The 20,810-nt window shown below is 32.8% G+C and overlaps 2 protein-coding genes across 3 annotated transcripts; one reads left to right on the top strand and one right to left on the bottom strand.

Moving 5' to 3' along the window:
* The first annotated feature begins 9,939 nt into the window (after positions 1 to 9,939).
* LOC121767231 (probable methyltransferase PMT2) lies at positions 9,940 to 14,442 on the top strand. Of its 2 annotated transcripts, none has more exons than XM_042163455.1 (7): positions 9,940 to 10,245; positions 11,093 to 11,748; positions 11,893 to 12,103; positions 12,229 to 12,523; positions 12,683 to 13,066; positions 13,634 to 13,711; positions 13,870 to 14,442. In XM_042163455.1, the coding sequence occupies exons 2-7, from the start codon at positions 11,098 to 11,100 to the stop codon at positions 14,090 to 14,092; spliced, it is 1,842 nt and encodes a 613-aa protein (XP_042019389.1). In that variant the 5' UTR covers positions 9,940 to 10,245; positions 11,093 to 11,097; the 3' UTR covers positions 14,093 to 14,442. The 2 variants fall into 2 exon arrangements, with proteins under 2 accessions (XP_042019389.1, XP_042019391.1); XM_042163457.1 differs by having other exon boundaries at positions 11,078 to 11,748.
* Positions 14,443 to 14,515: 73 nt separating this feature from the next.
* LOC121767232 (sphinganine C4-monooxygenase 1-like) lies at positions 14,516 to 18,042 on the bottom strand. The gene is made up of 2 exons (XM_042163458.1): positions 17,480 to 18,042; positions 14,516 to 15,257 (listed from the first exon to the last, which is right to left on the bottom strand). Exons 1-2 carry the CDS (start codon positions 17,711 to 17,713, stop codon positions 14,703 to 14,705), a joined length of 789 nt encoding a protein of 262 aa, XP_042019392.1. The 5' UTR covers positions 17,714 to 18,042; the 3' UTR covers positions 14,516 to 14,702.
* Positions 18,043 to 20,810: the final 2,768 nt, after the last annotated feature.

Raw genomic sequence — 20,810 nt, 5'->3', positions numbered from 1 at the left:
TGGTTACTTGTTCTAAAAAAATCGGGCGCTAAAGAAAACCCTAAAATTTCTCAAGTTTGGTAGGAAAAAAAATCGAAACCCTAGATATGAAGGCACTGCGGAGAAGGAGGAGGATGATCAGCCGCCTTTCGTGGTAGCTATGAAGAAGGGCATGAGAGAGATTAAGAAAGAGAGCTACTAAGAAAACCCTAAGTGAAGAAAAATATATATGTGGAGTAGGCTTTGACTAAATTTCCACTTCCTTGATTAGGACTCATGAACTTAACCTTGTTTGGAGTAGTTTATGTCCAAATTGAGGAATCTGAGGAGTGTAAAATATTAAGGTTTTTAGATAGATATTGAGGTTTGATTGATATATATGTATGGATGTATGTTTATGTATGTATCTTTCGTGTGAAGACAAAGCAAGCTTCTGAGTGCATGGTTTCCATATGGGGTTGTGTTTGAAATCTTTGCATAGAAATTAGGAAAACAACCACCAATGCAGAAAACTCAAAATTATATTCAGCTGTCAAATTCCCATGAGATTATGATACTGTTTTTTAGTATAGTCTTGGTCAGATTTTTTAATTTTTATTTGTTGTTTTGAATTTAAATTTGTATTTGGAGTCAGTGTCTCAGGATCCTATATTGACACTTCTAATTCCATTCCCCACAGTTTCTATTCCACTGACTTGTCAGATTTTGAGATATTTCAATAATTTGTGATCTAATCATCTAAGGTAGGTTTACTTATCCTTAATTGGTAAATATTATAGAATCTCAAAAATATCGTCTAAATAGTTTGGTTAAACAAATTAAGTTGACTCCTACTTAAACTGACTTGATATTTACCAATTAATTATGTGGCTTTTTGTCAAGTTGAGAAGGTAATTGGACACATATACTTACTTCCCAAGCATCTTTACTTTGGATTTATTGTCAACTCTAAAAGATTAATAAGCTTGAGACATTAACATATACTAATGCAAAAAGTCTACGACTCTCTACCCATGAAGTAGATTATTCGTTAATAAAATCAGGAGTGTGTCTTAATTTAAAACTCTCGACTCAATAAATGATTAAAACATGAACATAAGTATACCGTCTTAATTTAGAATTTTATAGTAAACATAATTTACGAATGGTATCCAATCTTAATGACTGACCTCTTAGTTATAATGTGTAATAAATATTGATAAAATAAAAAAATCAAAGATAATAAAATGAAAAGTGTAATTACAGACTACTATAGTGGCACACGTTGATATGGGCATCCGTGGACACAAAGCAATAGCTTAAGGGGTTAAGCCTCTATCAACTTTATTTATTTTTACATACTTTTGTAAATCTTTAAATATATCCAAATTTAATGTAAATTGTTGCAATAGTCCATATCAATGATCTAACTTATTTGATATGATACTATTTTTGAAAATATAGCTTCCACCAATATATGCTGGGATAAAAAAGGTTAGTGTTTGAATTAACCACCTCCTTTAGTAATTTCTTAAAAACTTAACTATAAAATTTTCAAACCGCAAACAACATTTACTACTGTAGTAGTGTAGTGTTTAAATGTATTCAACAAGTGAATGACTAAATCTGTGGCCCTCGTTTATTTGGCCTTGACATGCTGGTGAAAATATTTAATGATATACGCGTTGATTTAGAGCTAAATGGAGGGCAGCAGAAGTCAATAATCTCGAATATTGTGGGGATTATGGAAATCAAGGGCATGGATTTCCTCAAATTTTCTTGCTTCTTGAAAAGTCATTCGTAAACTTTAATTACAAGTTAAACCCCTCGTAAAACCTTATTGCAAATGTACTAGTAATAAATTGGATTTATCGTACAATGTCTTCAATGTGGACGGCATGCAAATTAAATAGTGACTTAGATTTTCACTGAGTCAAATGCCATATAAACTCGGGCTTTGCAAAACCATGCCCAACTCCACAAACCTAATCCTCGTTTCTAGCTCATTGTTGTCGCTTGTTTTGACCTATAATTTTTTATTATTTATTTTTTTAGAACCTACTGTTTTTGCTTACCAAACGTGCGATCTCTAAATATGTGTTAATTGTAATAATAAGTACTCTTTCCCCCAAAATATTAGTATATGGAGTAGTACATATATATCTTTTGTTTTGTAGCATGCAAAATTCAAAGTGGATTATTCATCATAGTTAATCTACCATTTTTACATAATTGTTTTTGTAATAATATACAAAAAATTCAATTGATAATGCAACTTATTGAGTGTCATAAACAAATCACTTTTCATCTCTATTTTCCATGTCATTAATCATATACAAGTGGAAATGCCACGTGTAAAATTTATCTGCCAACTAGACTTTTAGACTTTATAAATCAGTAAATAAATTTATGCGCCTTTAATTGTCACTTACAAGAAATGTAGAAATGACCATTCACGGTTAAGGCAGAGAGGTAGGTCTAACACTTGTGACAAATCACAAATCATAAAATTAATATGCTTATTTAATATTGGGCCGAGCCCATTCAGCATCGTGGCCCAGTACAATACATTTTGCTATTAAAAATGATAGATACGGAGGGAGTACTTTTATAATTGCAGTGGCCCTATTGCTGCCTCCCACCAACTCACAATGTACAATATAATTGTTGTGTGGGAATATTTAAGACAACTATAAATATTTTGTAATAATAACATTTATTTTCTTGGATAATAGATTTTTTGGTCCATGTACCCTAAATTTGGGCCATAATTGATGTGACAATAATATCTTGTAAATCATGAAATATAGTGAAGAGGCGATCTAATTAATAGACATAGTGCTTAAATGGCCAATAGTGTGTTAATAATTAATAAACAAAATTAATTTAGCTAAATAGTACTTTTAGATGCATAGCATAATGTATCTTATAGTGTAAACCCAAAAATAGGTATTTATTTGTCAAAAATCCAAAATGGGAGTGGGTTTGGGTTTTGATACCATTGAAACTATTTTCTTATTTATTTTAGGTTTTGAGTACCATTGGAGATGGTTTTAGGACACCATTTTAAAGCTACAATTTCAAGAAGTAAAATCGGTTGATATATAGTTGGCCTTTCAACTATAGAGATTATCGATATTTTTGTTTATATTCATAACTTTTGTTGTCACCTTATAAACATATGTACATATTCATCTTTTATCTAACCAAATGAGAATATTCTTTTATTCGAGGCAGCAATAGCGAGATATAAATTAAGATCTTTAATTTTATTTTTCGTTTATTTGTGTTCATGAAAAGTGGATGTACAGTAGCACATAAATTATAAATAGCAAAATATTGATTTCTATACTTGTAATCATGCTAAGATGATGAGGCGGGGCTCTGAATTTTATTTGTCGGTAGGAAAGTTATACTCTATCTCATCTTCTTAATTACGAATTTAAATAATTCTTAAGATTGGGAATAATAATGATAAAAGTATAATTTGCGACATTCAATATGATACGTGATTTATTGTATAAAAGATGAACAAAGAGTTCGTAGTTGTATGGACAATAAGTGATAATAAATCTTAACTTTTTTTTCGTGAAGGAATCTAAAAGCTCAACTATAAGTACAAATTTATGAAGATGCAGCCGAAAGTTTAAGTATGTGATACTTACATTTTAAAAATATCTGTATAAACTATCATTCATTTAAAATAAAATGTCATCGACGAAAATCATTATCCGGGATATATTTTCAATACTATTTTCAGTAGTCTAAGATAGATCACGATAATTTTAAAACTCTGCATAGAATATAGGACTTATTTGATACTATTAATCATTATTTTTATCATTTGATAGGAAATAAAAACTCGAAATTTTTAAAATCAACTTTTGGTTATTAAATGAAACAATATATACCCCACTTTTTTATCCTACACTGCAAAATAGTGTGTGACACTGACGATACTCATACTAGTCCACATTCTCATGTCGACCATTTATTATCCACATAAATATATGTTCAATTTAATAAATAAATAGCAAGTGGTAAATAAAATCAATAACACTAAAGATCTTTTGTTTCGATATTACATACTCAATTTCCATATTGATTGTGAGAATATTAGTTGTTTTTTAGCCGAGTTCTCCCATTTGGTCTGTATCAATTGGTGCTTTCATTGAGAGCTCAAACGGCTCGGAGTGATGGCCGGGCAACGAACTCGCTGTGACCAACGAGTACGTTTGGAGCCGACTCGGAGTGGTGGCCAGACAAAGAATCCGCCGTGACCAAGCAAAGAACCAGCCGTGGCCAACGAGGACATTGGCCCAGGGTCAAATATTACGGACTCAATTCCCACATCGGTCGTAAGAATACCTAGTCTGTATCATTCTATTTGTATCATTGATTTTAAAAAATCATATGTGGCTCGTTCCAGGCTGCTATTTTCTTTTTTGAAAATAAAGGTCTCAATTTCTTTAGTTTTAATTAATATCACGAAATTTTGTAAAATTTATTTGTTTCCCCTCACTTTTATTTAATAAGTTAAAAATAAAATTTAAAAATCCACATCAATCAAAAATGAAATATCTATTGCGATGTTAGTATTTTTGTCGAGAACCCACCCTATTTATGACAAATGTTTTTCAGAAGAAAGAGAAATAATTTAATGTTATAAATGTGGTGGTAACAATCAGAGCCGTTAATCTTACCGACGATATGATTATTTCGTATCCTCTTGAGTCCAGAGAATATAGGATGGAGCAGCCCATATTGGATCCATATGCAGGGCTGGGGCCCACTTCATATTTATGGCCATGTGGGCCCGTCTGCCGTTTGACTGACTATTCATTCATACGCGTCTGCCGTTATTGATACTCCTATTTGTTATTAATGCTTATTATTATTATTGCTATTATTGTACTCCTACAAATTATTAGTATTAGTATTTCCTAAAATTTGAAGCTATCTTTTATGATTTGATACACTAAATTTTCGTTTTCGGGAATCAATCTTTCTCATAATTGGTCCCCACGAATCGTTAATGAATAAGGGTGGTTGGAATTTCAAATGCTTTAATACGATATTTTAAAAACGTACATATTACAAAGAGCAGTGATAAATTAATAAAAATACAATTTTGGACATTTTAGGTATTTTACATTCAAAATAAATTTATAGTTGTTAATTAATTTAATGTATTACATGGTTACCCTTGTATGATTATTTAGGAAAGAACAAGTGTTTTGTAATCAATATTACACACATTTAGGAAATGATGTACGTATTAGATCTTTGAAATTAATTATTTAGATTAACGTAACATCCATATGATATGTATGTTTGCATGATTTCTTCTTCCAAGAATGATGATATTTCATTTATCTATGGCGTCCTATATCTCTCGGCCCCTAGGTCTTCCGGAACTTGCCTTTGGTTGTCGAGCGAAAAAACAAATATTGATTTTTCTAACCTATTTAGTTTTTTATTCAAGAGCTAGACTTCTTTAGATTCTGAATTCATTGTGCCAAAATTGACAACAAATATTAATTTAATAAATCATAGATTATTTAACTATAGGTATAATTTATTTGCTTTAATTATATATCTCTAAATGAGGTTTCTGAAAATTAAAATTAATTTACAATTAATGGATATATTGTACACAATATATGATTTCATAAATTTTGCCATTTCGGATAATGAATATGAATAATTGAAACATATTTTTATAATAAAATTATAATATTTTTTAAAATATAAAAGATAAATTTTTTTAAATTAAAAAAATGAATCAAAATTACCTTCTATATAAATATTTTATTGTTGTCAAATATACTTTGATTATAAAGACGTACCAATTTTTGGAAAAGTAATGAAGTCTATGATTTTTGATTGCATAATTTTCGGATGACGAATAGGAACGAATAAATATTTGATTTCACAATATTTTACCATAGTTGATTTCACAATATTTTACTATACAATATTTTACAATATTCAATTTTCGGAAGATGAAAATGACTACGTGTGTATATAATTAATAAAGACGACAACATGTATGTATAATTAATTTCTTAGTGTTATTATCGAACAAAAATTACGAAATAATCATAGTCATTCACATCCAATTATTTTATTATTGAATCATCTTTAAAATTTTAAATTATAAAAACGATTGCATATGTATATATTTAATTTCTTATAATGTTATCATCCAATTGAATAATAATAGTCATTCACATCTAATTAATTTATTTTTACTAAATAATTATTAATTATAAAAATGACTACATGCATATATAATTAATTTTTTAATTAGTGTTATCATTCAACGAGATACGAATAATCGTATCCATTCACATCCATATAATTAATTATTAATTCATCTTTAAAGTTCTAAGTTATAAAAACGATTGCATGCGCATATACTTAATTTCTTAATGTTATCATCCAATGAAATAATAATAATCATTCTCATCCAATTAATTTTTTATTACTTCATTTGTCCCGCAATATGAGTCCTATTTGGTTATGACACGGTTTTTACGAAATGTAAATAAAAGTGAGTTGAATAAGTTAGTGGAATATGAATCTCACATAAATATATTACTTTTAGAATAAAATGTGAATGAAATAACTTGGTGCAATGTGTGACCTACTTACCATTTATGATAAAAGTTAAATACGACTCTTATTAAGGAGGAATGAAAATAGCAAAACATGATAGAGTGGGCACTAAGTAATTTTTATAATTCCAAGTTATAAAAATGACTACATTCATATATAATTAATTTCTTAGTCTTATCAACCACAGAAATACGAAATAATCATATCCATTCGCATCCAATTATTTAATTATTAATTCATCTTTAAAATTCTGAGGTATAAAAACGACAGCATGCGTATATACTTAATTTTTGTAATATTATCATCCTATGAAATAATAATAGTCATTCACATTCAATTAATTTTTATTACTAAATAAGTATTATAATTTCAAGTTCTAAAAATAACTACTTGCATATATAATTAATTTATTAGTGTTATCATCCAACGAAATATAAAATAATCATATCTATTCACATCCAAGTATTTTATTATTAATTCATCTTTAAAATTCTAAGTTATAAAAATGACTTCATGTGCAAACGCTTAATTTTTAAACGTTATCATCCAAATGAAATATTATTAGTCATTCAGATCCAATTTTATTTTATTTTTATGAAATCATTCTTAAAATTTTAAGTTGATTTCTTTATTGATGTCATCTAATGAAATAATCATATCCATTCACATCCAATTATTTTATTATTAATTAAACTTTAAATTCTAAGTTATAAAAATAACTGCATGTGCATATACTTTATTTCCAAACGTCATCATCCAATGAAATATTAGTAGTCATTCACATCCAATTATTTTTTATTACCAAATAATTCTTAAAATTCTAAGTTATTAAAACGAATGTGTGTTTATATACTTAATTTCTAAAAGTTATCATCCAATGGAATAATAGTCATTAACATTCAATTAATTTTTTATTACTAAATCATTATTTTATAAAAATTACTAAATGCATATGTAATTAATTTTTTAATGTTATCATTTAATGAAATACTTAATAATAATAGTTTTTCACATCCAATTAAATAATACTCCTTATTTACATCTAATTTCTTAATTTATTAATATTGCCATCCAAACAATACCTTCTCGTATCATCTCGTCTTGTGAACCTTCTAGTATCATCTCGTCTTGTGAACCTTCTCGTACCATCTCGTCTTGTAAACCTTCTCGTATTATCTCGTCTTGTGAGTTGTGTGTATCATCTTCATACAAATTTTCGGAATTGAAATTCATCCTCGGAGCGTTGTTCAACTCATTCGTACACAATATTTCTCTTCATCGTTAGATCCAAACATGTTAGTAGTGTAAAATATCATTGGTGTTGGCCATGAATATTACTCAAATTTTTGAGGATTCAAGCACTTTAAGAAATAAGTTTAAAATATTTAAAAATCTTATAATTTTTAAATTTATGGGAGTTGATAAATATTAAATTGATTTGTTTAAGACACGCATAAGACACAATTTGAAATTTGGATCAATAATGGAAAGGTTTGTATTGTGCAAGAATTTCATACCATTTACTCCACAATTAATGTAATTTGAGTGTGATTTGACTTTACAAATATAAAAGAGGGGTAATGTAGTAAAGAAATCATGGTTGATAAAAAAACCGATTTTTAAAAATTTAAGAGTATTTTGTTTATACAATGTTTGTTAATTTATCTTTATTCTATTAGAAAATACTCCTACTCTATCTTTTACTACTATTACGGGTCTCACTATTTATATAGAACATTTATTATTGTCTTATTTCTTTTTTACTGAATCTTACATTTCACTTGCATTTCCCTTTATACAAAAATAATATTCAATTTGTACTAATTTTTTTAAATTTATTTTTTTATATTTTTCCAAAAACAATAGGATGGAATAATTTAATGAGAGTACTCAATATAAAAATCTTCATCAATGTCCAGTGGATCCTATACTCATATTTGGGTCCATAAATATTCAAATATAAATATATTAGTAGTATAAATTAAACGTCAAATTTTTAGCTACTTTCTTGAAAGGTGATCTATAATTCATATCTCTCGTACTTCAACTTATACAATAACTTTGTTACATTATCATTTTCTACAATTTCTGCATAGGGCCCAGAACAACAATCTTATAGCTTTATACATATCTCTACTCACATTATAACTTTAATTATATTTTTATTATTTAACCATCATCCAAATTATAAATTTAAATAGATAACACTACAAAGCAAATATTAAAAATTAAAATTCCAAAACAGGAAAATACATAATTAAAATTCTACTTGATTCCTCAATATTTCTTCCTTAAGTTGAGCTAGTAGAGCTTGATGCAAATCTTAGCCGCTTTAGCACTATAGTGTGCAAGAGAGGTTGTCCAACTGCCTATAATACTTATATAGGAAAGGATCGGGTGGTTTCACTGCTCAGATCTTTTCCCTTCGCTCTTTTTTAGCCGCTTTAGTTCCCCACGGGACGATTTTCCGGCACGGGGACAATGCGAAGTTGAGATTTTCCTCCATCGTGGGTAGACTGGGGGCGGAAACTTTGGTTTTCATAGGGAAGACACTAGTAATCTCAAAACCCTTGCAAAATTTGGGATTGTTCTGGGAAACCAAACTGACATGAACGTAATTTTCTCTTCGTCGAAGAAAATCTCATTTAATTTTGGAGAATATCGACAAAAGTATGGCAATTAGATCATATCTTAAGCAGATTTACTAACAAACTTGACGAGGTCATTCTGCACCCCGACCTAATGCTTGCACATATAATTGCAATTAATCATGTCGGGGGGCAGTGCTGATTTGCTCTCGTTGTAGTTTATGACAACCTTATTCAATATATTTTGATACATCAACATAAGAGTGCGTCAAGACTTTCGACTCCATTAGAGTGTACTTCAGACCTCTTCAGCGCCTTTTTTCCATTCCTGCTATTGAGGGATTGGTCAATACAAATCATATAATATACTGAATCTTTCAGTATAACTAATTTCAATATAGATAATATTATTTTCGGTATATCATAGCTATATAAAATCTCATATCATTACTGTACTAATATTTTTCAGTAAGGTAAATCACGGTCCACATTATAATCTTCGATATTCAAGAATAATGCTTTGAATCCTAATTTTCTATTGATATTGTTGTAATAGAAATTAAGTAAGAGAATAGTAAGATTAAAAAGAGTTGGAGTACAAATACATTCAAGTCAAACTTATACTATTACTAAAATAAAATTAGTTGCTAATTATTGCTATTAGCCTTTTTACTATTCACTAGATCCTATTTTGAATTATTACCAATAAACGTCATTTCATTTTATATATTTTCATTTTTTTTCCTTTTTAAGAATTTACAAACACCAGAAATTTATTTGCCGGACAAAGATTGTCAGTATATACCTTTGTGTTGAATTGGGAGAGGTCCATTTATATATACGAAGAAGAACACACGGCCAAATAATCCGACCACGGCGATAATAACTGAACGATTTCGATTATTTCTAGGTTGCACTTTTTCGGCTACCATCATTAGGGTTTTTACAATTCTTTATTTTAATCCCAAATTTCTGAGCATTGGATCCGGTTTCTGCATTTCCTGAGTTCCAACAAACCGAAAGATACAAGCTTTTATTGAATCAGCGTTTCGCGTCAGTGTATCAACCGATGCCATTGGTATATGAATTTTGATGTTTTTTTTACATTCTTTTGTCTACGTTAGTTACCTAATCGTGTGTCTTCTGTTTAATTCTGTTGATGGGCTTAGTAAAGGTTGTTTCTTTCTCTGAACGCGATGGCTGTTGTTTGCTTTTTTTAAGGATTCATTTGGGATTGGGATAAGAGAAGGTAAAGAAAGAGGAAAAATACTCAATAATTCTATTAAGAAGCTCGATACCCTTGTTCCAATTATTCCTCTGATTTCAGAATTGGCTAAAGCGAAATTTTGTAACGTATTTGGGCATCCCATTAGTATCTGGGATTAAGGATTCATTTGGGATTAGGATAAGAGAAGGTAAGATAAGATAAGGAGTAGTTTTATTTGAGGTTGGGTTGTCCTTTCAATATTATTGTGGGAAATATTTTGGGTGCTCATAACTTTGATTAAGGTGCATATTTATTAGCTTCTTGTTAAGGTATTGTTGATTTATTTTTATTTTTTTTTGGGGGGGGGGGCGGTCTCTAGACTGTTGAGCTTCTCCTGGACTGTTCTTTTGAAGTTATAGCAAAGAAATGATGATGTTTTGTTGCATTTTGTACAACTGATCGATGGATCCACTTCCATTTCACTGAACATTCAAGATGAAACTTTTGACAGTGTACCACACAGACGATCGATTGCTTTAGCTTTGCAGAAAAGATGTGGAGTAGCTAATAATCTTTATAGTTGCTTGATTAGCTTGTTTCTATCATTAGTCAAATGCAGAAGCTTTTCATAGTAGATGTGGAAAAAATACCCCCCCTTTGGATTGATGCTACTCTTTCTTTTGTCTTCACTAAATTTCAGTAGTGTTAATCGTTTCAGGGCCCATGATGGCGAACAAGCATCATTTGGGGGATGGTAGGACCAGGAGTTCGGTGTCAATCTTTATTGTAGCTGGTTTGTGCTGTTTCTTCTACATACTAGGAGCATGGCAGAGAAGTGGATTTGGGAAAGGGGACAGAATAGCTATCCGGATGGCTGAGAGTGGATCGGATTGCAATATCCTCTCGAACCTCAATTTTGAAACCCATCATGGTGGTGAAGCTGGGGTAATCGATGATTCTGATTCCAAGGTGACGGTGTACAAACCTTGTCCTTCTAAGTACACTGATTATACCCCCTGCCAAGATCAAAGACGTGCGATGTCTTTCCCTAGGGAGAACATGTTCTACCGCGAGAGACATTGCCCTTCTCAAGAACAAAAGCTGCATTGCCTTATTCCGGCTCCTAAAGGATATGTGGCCCCATTCCCTTGGCCAAAGAGTCGTGATTATGTTCCCTATGCTAACGCTCCATACAAAAGCTTGACTGTCGAGAAGGCCATTCAGAACTGGATCCAGTACGAGGGGAATGTGTTTAGGTTTCCTGGGGGAGGAACACAGTTTCCTCAGGGAGCTGATAAGTACATTGACCAGCTTGCTTCGGTCATTCCAATTGCAAATGGAACAGTTAGGACGGCTTTGGACACTGGTTGCGGGGTATGTTGGGCGCTACAAAAGTGTTACTATAGTCTAGTGTCTTTGGCTATTGTTAATGGATTGTCTTTTGAATATTATGTATTTTCTTATTGCAATGCTTTAAAATATCTGTGGGTTAACTTTATTTTGTAATTTATGTTTCAGGTTGCTAGTTGGGGTGCATATCTCTGGAAACGAAATGTCATAGCAATGTCGTTTGCACCAAGAGACTCACATGAAGCCCAGGTTCAGTTTGCTCTTGAAAGGGGCGTCCCTGCTGTCATTGGTGTTCTTGGAACAATTAAGACCCCATATCCGTCAAGTGCATTTGATATGGCTCATTGTTCGCGTTGTCTTATACCTTGGGGTGTCAATGGTAAGATCTACTATATTTGTTGTTTATTTCCTGTGCCCGCACCACGAAAGAGAATGATCTTTATTATCTTTGAACTACCTATGGTGCTTAGTGATTTTGTTCTCTCTCTCCCTCTCTCTTTACAGATGGACTCTATATGAAGGAAGTCGATCGTGTGCTTAGACCTGGTGGGTATTGGGTGCTTTCGGGGCCTCCCATCAATTGGAAGACTAATTATAAGGCATGGCAACGCCCAATGGAAGATCTCCAGGAGGAACAAAGAAAGATTGAAGAGGTTGCTAAGCTTCTCTGCTGGGAGAAGAAGGCCGAGATTGGTGAAATTGCAGTATGGCAGAAATCAAAGGATGTCAATTCCTGTCGTGCTGCACAAGAAAATTCAGGAGCCACTATCTGTAAATCTGAAGATGCTGATGATGTCTGGTATGAATCTTTCATTTTGCAAGTACATAATGGAAGATGTCATGACCAAGTCCATGTTGTCGGTGCTTATTCAGATAGATAGTCATTCAAAAATTTGGGCTCAAACCGAAGCTTCAAAACTATCCGGTCATAATGTTTCCTACTTTCCTCCAATTTCAGGTACAAGAAAGTGGAGCCATGTATTACTCAGACTAACAATGGTAACAATGAAGAACTGTCTGGGGATCTCAGGCCGTTCCCCGAGAGGCTTTATGCCATCCCACCAAGAATTGCTAGTGCTTCAATTGCTGGAGTTTCTGTTGAGGCATATCTCGAGGACAATAAGCAATGGAAAAAGCATGTGAATGCCTATAGAAAGATTATCAAGATTCTCGACTCTGGAAGGTATCGCAATATCATGGATATGAATGCTGGCCTTGGAGGCTTTGCTGCTGCTCTTCAATCTCCCAAATTGTGGGTCATGAATGTAGTACCGACAATTGCTGAGAAAAGTACCCTTGGTGTCATATTTGAGAGAGGATTGATTGGCATCTATCATGACTGGTACGACGTACGCCATTGTCTTTCTATTTTGTACTATGTAATTATTTTTCATACTATTGCACATGCTCTTAAACTCACTTGCTCAGTCTTCTTGAATCATCTTTTAGTCGATGTATGTCAATAGGGTTTATGTTTGCCCCGCCGGATTGAGTTAAGCTTTCGTTATTTTGGTTGATTAAGCCTATCTTAGTTAGACCATTAAGCATTTAGGAAGCTAACATGATAGATGTTCCTACATTAATTTTCGTAACCAACAGATCAAGCTCGTAACTTAGAATTGAGTTACTAAGGACAAGGGTTATAAAATGAACTCTAGTGATGCCAATCCAAGTTTAGACTTGAGATGTGCATTTATTTGGAACTCTGTTGTGTGTTCTATTGTTATACTCATAAATAAGATGTTAGCTTCTTTGGGTGCTCGTTGATGACCTTTAGTTCTAGTTCGTCGTCTCTTTTTGTGCTCTCTTTTTCCATCTCTGATTGCATTCTACGCTGCTCTTCCCCACGCCTTTACTTTTTTCTCTGCAAGACATAACGGGTTTTTGTAATGAATAATTGTCTTGCCAGGTGTGAAGCCTTCTCTACATATCCAAGGACCTATGATCTCATCCATGCTAATGGTGTTTTCAGCTTGTACAAGGACAAGTAAGCATCTGTTACGCCTCAGCTTTTTGTTATTAGGCCTAGAAAAGCACACTACTCTAAGAAAATTGGATTGGTTTTCTTTCCGAGATGAAATATGTAGGGCTGCTCGAAATCTTTCTTTCATTCAAGGCTATATAGTAACTAAATTATGGATGCAGGTGTAACTTTGAGGACATCTTGTTAGAAATGGACCGGATCTTGAGGCCTGAAGGTGCAGTCATATTCCGTGACGAAGTGGATGTGCTCGTGAAGGTGAAGAAGATCATCGGAGGTATGAGGTGGGATTCCAAAATGATGGATCATGAAGATGGCCCCCTCATACCTCAGAAGATAATGGTAGCAGTCAAGCAATACTGGGTGGGCAACTCCACTTCTGCATAGACTCGATGGGCTGCATGATTTCCGTCACCAATTCTTTGGTCGCGCATACAGATCTTGTTTCGCTCTCTGAACGCCACAATGGTCTATGATTATCTTGCTGTGAATGGCCTCATTATTAACCAGGAGGGTTGGTTTGTAAGTTGCAGCTTGTGATCGATCTTTCTGGGAAATTTCGAGCATAGTGTGTCCCTTGAGGTAGGAAAACAGAACAGACCATTAATTTGTTATGCTTTGTAGCTCCAGTTTTCAAGGTGTTGTGTTGTGTTGTAGTAGAAGTTAAGCTATGACCTTATTGTAATGCTTCTTGTAACATAGTTTTGACCTATTGTTATATATTAATATTTCATCAATCGCCAAAGCTGGAGTCAAAGAGAGAGAGAGAGAGAGGTTTGTGCTAATCCCACATGTTCTTCACCAGAAAACTAACAATCTGAAACATTTGGAAATGATATTATATCACAGCAACCAAAATCAGAAAACACACATTTAAGTATGTATATGTACGAATATTAAAAGCACTCAATCACTAGTCAAGGTAAACGTAACAATTCAAAAAAAACAAAATCCTATAGTGATACACAAATGTTACAGCCGGTGATTATTGTTAAAATCACTCTTCCTTATATTCTTTCGAGGGCCGTGCTTCAAAGCCCCCGTCGACATTCTTCTCAAGCGAATACGGCATGTAAGTGCCGAGGATCCTATCCCACATCACAAAGAATGGCTGCGAGAAGTTATACTTGTTGCCGTAGAGCTGGTGGTGGATATCGTGATAGGCAGAGTTGTTTCTAAAGAGAAGGTGGAAGAGATTGCCCGGTAGCCATAGCCCGCAGTGGTCATCAACTGTTTTGAGGGTAGCAAATGAAAAGAAGAAGATAGAAGCTCGAGGAGACATGCCTGATACGAGGAAGGATAGAGCACCACCAACCGTGTCCAGAAGCAGACCTTCAATGGGGTGGTTGTACAGAGCTCCATATGCATAGGGGACAACCAGCCGGTGATGTTGAGAATGAATGTGCTTGTACAAGAACTTATTTTGGTGCATGTAGCGGTGCATAAAGTATTGCCAGGTATCTAACACCATCATCCCAACCAAGAATTGCCGAGCAAGAACAATGAGGGAGGTCGGCTGAGCATCCACAGGATCACTGTCACTTCCAGTAATCTGCATGGTATACTTCATTATAAACTGAACAACGGATTACTAGCATAATGATAATTATGCGGATGTAAAATTGATGATTAAGCTAACACTAGTTCAGTTTGATTAGGCAGGATCAGGAAAACATAGAGATCACAAAAGTATCCAAATAAAGTTAGAACCTCCAAGAGGCACGATAAATTAAATGAAAACTAGTACAGTCAGAAAATATCATAAACTACACAGCCAGAAAGCTATTACGAATATCCAGTCTTTAACATATCTGAGAAGACACTGGTCTATATAGGTGGTAGGCCACACAACTTTAACAGACCCCGATTACATGGTTAAAGAAACAGATTTTATCAGCAAATATTCTAAGGTGATACTGATTACTTATAATTTATCTCACATAGGGAAGTTCCAGTATGCAAGACTTTTGCTTAAAAAATGCATCACAGCATGTCAAGAATAGATGTTAACTGAAGCGGACCGACTAAAAAGGGTATGAGCATCTTACAATAGCTTTGGACAAATTTTACTCTAATCGACAAACTAAATAAAAAATGAGATACCTCATTCCGTCATTCGACAAATAAACAGCCTACAAAAGCTTTAATTTCCTAGAGTAGGCGAGTTGCAACAATCCACAAGTGAATCCATAACTAGGTATCAGATATGATAATCCTCATAACAACACATCAGCCATCAAAGTGTGTTACCACCACTGAAACTAGCATGAAATTAATGCCAGCAGACCCGAGAAAATAATTATGAGATGGGCCAACTATCGTTGTTATTTGATAATATATCATAATTCTGAAGCATGTCTCTAAAAGTCCTGGTAGAATCTGGAGATGAAGAAACAATCCCCAGAGAGTACTGACACTCTAGATATAACCACCAAAGTGGAGTATAATATTTTTCTAGCATAAACTCTATAATCAACTGCTGTTTTTTACATTCAATTTAGTTTAGGGTTGTGACACAGATGAATCGCATGTTATCACATTTGATCTGTTCAACTAGAAAAAACCGTCGGAAGAAGACAAATTGGTATGGTATCATTTTAAGCAACTTCAAATGTCAAGCGGTTTCTTTCTGAAGGTAATGGAGTTGTAGGTAAGACCTAAGCAACTTTTCCGCTTAATCAAGATTCAAGAACAACGTACCCATGTGGTCAAATGCCAAACAAGCAAGATACAATCCCTTAAAAAACCTTTTAAATAACTATGCTGACTCAATTGCATTTTCAGTTATCTACGACCAGTAGATTAAGAATACATGAGGAAACAGAAATATTGATGTGAGACTTGAATTGGAGATGTGGAAATTTATAAAAAGTTAGATGCGCGGGAGTTATTTATACTTATAGGGTGTTTTCATAAGAATCAGCCAAAGAAATCACTAGTAGGACAAAATATTAAATGTATGTACTTTTATGAAGGCATATATTATATATATGCTCAAACTCATTTAGCCAAAACAAGGCAATTATTGAATGCACAACAAGATTTGACATATCATGGATTATTAATATGCATAGTTCATATATATGTGTCAGTTCCCATAAATTCTTCCTCCAGTGAAGAAAATGCTTTGACGTTTGGCTTATTCAAGCCCAACAACTTAAGCAGCATTTATAAGCTCGTTTGCCAAAGCGTTTTAGAGAACTTCAACAAGAATATTGTCCAAAATTTTAGTTGTAAGCATTCAATAAATTGAAATGTGTAATCATGGAACGCGTCTACTGAAAGCAAAAGAAAAGGCAGTTGAGTCACTGTAAAATGCCATCAGAAAGAAGACAAAGCACATCCAACAGAAAAAATATTTCAAGTATCTGATGCTTCAGTGTCTCATCTTCAAGCATACTATCAATCCAATGATCGCTCCAGATAATTAGGCAACAGCAATGATCAATAGCAATTCCAATTTCCATACAACAGAACAAGGATAACCTACTACACCCCCCTGATCAACCATTTAATATGATCACAAATTCGCGATAAATCTCGCAAATACAACAGTCCTACCGTTATACAACAAGCAATTTTAACCCCAAAACGCAGAATGAAAGATTCCAAATCTACAGCAAAGCAGCTTGCACACGCTCACACAAGCAACAAAAATCACAAGCTCTCATCCTCAAAGTCAACAAAATCATATACAATCATCGGCGAAACACATAACATAGACAGAAACGCAGCAACACCGATTGAAAGTAAACGAAAAAAAACACTACTTACGGCGAAGAGAAGGGAGGCGACGACGGCCTGAACCGCCTGCTGGAGGAGGACACCTTTGACGACGTCGTTTTTGGAGACCAAATTCTTCTCATCTTCATCCTTGCGCGTGTGCAGCCTGTAATCGTCAAGTGAGCCAAGCAAGACGTAAATCCCGGAATATATCCAGTAGACGATTATCGGCGCAAATGTCCCCAGCAATTCGTCCGACACTGTTACACCATTGATCATCTCCATACCTAACACCGCCGATGCCGGGTTTGCGTGGAGTGAGACGGGAAATTGAATCGAAATTCCGATGAACAAACCCTAGATAGAGATAGAGATAGAGATAGATCAATTTGGGGTCAATTGCCCCTCCTCAAAAGTAATAATCACACACACTTGAAGACCTGTGTTCTCTTCTCTCATCAATGAATTACTATGTCTTTGTATTTATATGCGTCTCTTCGCACCATAAATCAAATTCAACATCACAAATATCTTACTGTAAATCTGAATAATTGAATATCAAATATAGTATCATTTGAGAAAAAATGAGATAAACCGTGTGGCTGTCGTTATTGACTGAAGAAAATAATTCTATGGCTCGTTCTTTTACCAGTTTTGCTTTTGTGTATTTAATTCTGTTGGAGTAATTATGAATTTAGTATATCAATAGAAACAAATCCAAGGTAATTAGGTGAAGTTTAAATAAGCAAGAGACTTACAAATCTGAATTAAACAAGAAACTTCCAAAACATTAAATGAGGCTCTGAATCTAATCGATTCTAAAGTATACATAATCTAAAATAGTTGTATACTTGCTATGTGAATATGGCCTGCAGCGTTACAATCTGAATTATACACAATGATGTTATTTCCATTGTGATTTGTCATGTTTTATAACATTACATAAGTAATATCGACAGAGACAAACATGAAAAGTTCTAAGATATTATTCTCTTATATCTTAAAACTACTGATGACAGATACTAGATGCTTATTTGAGCATCATTTCTTCAATCAAAAATTAAAAATTACAGACAATGTCAGAAGCTTCATATTCACAGAATAAATTAATTGATAGGAATTTGATCTATTAATTGTTCATATGATTTGGTACCTAGTTTGGACAAATATACATAGCACAAATATAAATAAAATATACACATGAATGATAAAATATAGGTGATAGATAGTTGAAGGTAGCCAATTTATCTCTTCCCAAAGGCTTTGAATTCCACAAACTCTTTCACTTTAAATTACATTATTTTTTAAAAAATATATTATTAAATTAAAGATAGTTTTGTATCATGTTCATAAGTTTTAGAAAAACAATCAAATATCAACATATTTTCATGCTAAAAGAGTATATCAATTTCTTTCACGGACAATATCAGTTTCTTCTGATAGAAATTCATGGGTTCCATCTTAAAACCAATTGGTGATAGGAGGAGAGGCCCATGAGACTTATATAGTGGATTAAGCTCTTTGTGTACACCGATGTGGGATATTTTTTATGTTCATTTTATGTTTCAATTGTCAACACTCTCCCTCAAACCTTTCAAGGTGAATCTTGGAGGGGTTGGACTTTTTTATGATCGATTGGTCAATCTGCCCAATTTTTTTTTCGATTGGTTGGACCACTGGCCCAAATTTTCAGCTCAGTTATACTGCTGGGTCAGTCATTTTTTTTCGGTTTCAGCCCAGATATACTGCTGGGTCAGTAAAATATGACCCACAGTCGGCGAGCCGCTTTGATACCATGATAGAAATCCATGAGTTTCATCTTAAAATCAATTGGTGATAGGAGGAGAGGCCCATGAGACTTATATAGTGGATTAAGCTCTTTGTGTACACCGATGTGAGATATTTTTTATGTTCATTTTATGTTTCAATTGCCAACATATTCCACCTACTGTTGACTATTATACATCAATATACCAATATTACTATTTATTAACATTTATAAGATGTAAGTTGACTATTATACATCAATATACCAATATTATGCATAATACTTATCAGTTTATGACACACAATATCAGTTTATGACACACAATATTAACGGTTCGCATTGAAATAATAAGAATTATAAATAACTAATATGGCATGCGTGTGGATCGTTGGATTAATATCTAATGGATGGATATATTTGGTTCTATGATCTCACTTTAAAAAAAGTTCTCAAAATATCATCATCCTATGCTAAACATTCTAGATTGATCAGTATTCAAATCGTTAATGTCGAGAACACTATAAAATCAATAACTTCGTTCCAGTTTTCGAAAAATAATTTCTATTGAATTTTTAGGAGCCTATAAAGCACATGCGTTGGCCAACCTAATCGCGTTAATGAATTACCGTTGATTTTGCCTTTGACTTTCAAGCTCAGGAATTCCTATTTTGCCCTTGAAATATCTAGTACCGCTTTCCTGTAATATTCCTACACGTGGGCCATTATTATTGACCACTACTTTTTCTCGTTGTTGTCGTCTAGCGGGACCCATGTCCCTTTCCAGTGTCAAAGTAATTTCAATCTTTACATTTTGATACGAAATAGTAGAGTAAACTATATTTATTCTTTTATTTTGCATAAAAATGATACCTCATCTTTATTTCATATCATTTTTTATATTTCGTGATAAAAATAATTCTAGGTATTAATTATGTGATTTTTGAGTCATAGAGGGTATATTTGGAAATTTCAATTGAACAGTACTCCTTCCGTTCCTGAAAATTTGTCACATATTTCCTTTTTTGCTCGTCCCTAAAAATTTGTCACCTTTCACTTTTGCCATTTTTGGCAGTAGATCTCACATTCCACTAACCCATTCTTACTTACATTTTATTATAAAACTAATATATAAAAGTAGGACCTACTTTCCACTAACTTTTTCAACTCACTTTCTATTACATTTCTTAAAACCTGTGTCGGATGGAGGGAGTACCAAAAATGTGATTTCTTTTTTTTCCTTCTTCTTTCCTTTTCTTCTTAGTTTCTATTCCCTCTTCTTTCTTCTTTCTTCTTTCTTTTTTCTTCATTTTCTTCTTTTCTTTAGTATTTTATACATACACCTAATTGACATTCATAATTTAAATTAAAGAAAAAATACCTAATTAAATTAATTGTTTAAACTAATTAAATTGATTGAATATTTTTAATATAACTGTTTTATAGTAGTATCATTTTAGGACTAAAACATCTAGTTAAAAAAATTTAATCATTTTATATTATTATAAATATAATTCATAATTTTATATTTTATTAAAATTATATTGATTAGTTATTAATAAGATAAAATAATTATTATTATTATTATTATTATTATTTAATATCATATGATTCATA

This window comes from Salvia splendens, chromosome 15 (genome assembly GCF_004379255.2).
Source record: "Salvia splendens isolate huo1 chromosome 15, SspV2, whole genome shotgun sequence".
Lineage (NCBI taxonomy): Eukaryota > Viridiplantae > Streptophyta > Magnoliopsida > Lamiales > Lamiaceae > Salvia > Salvia splendens.
Note: the sequence above shows the minus strand (reverse complement) of the source record. Positions and strands in the feature narration are given on the sequence as shown.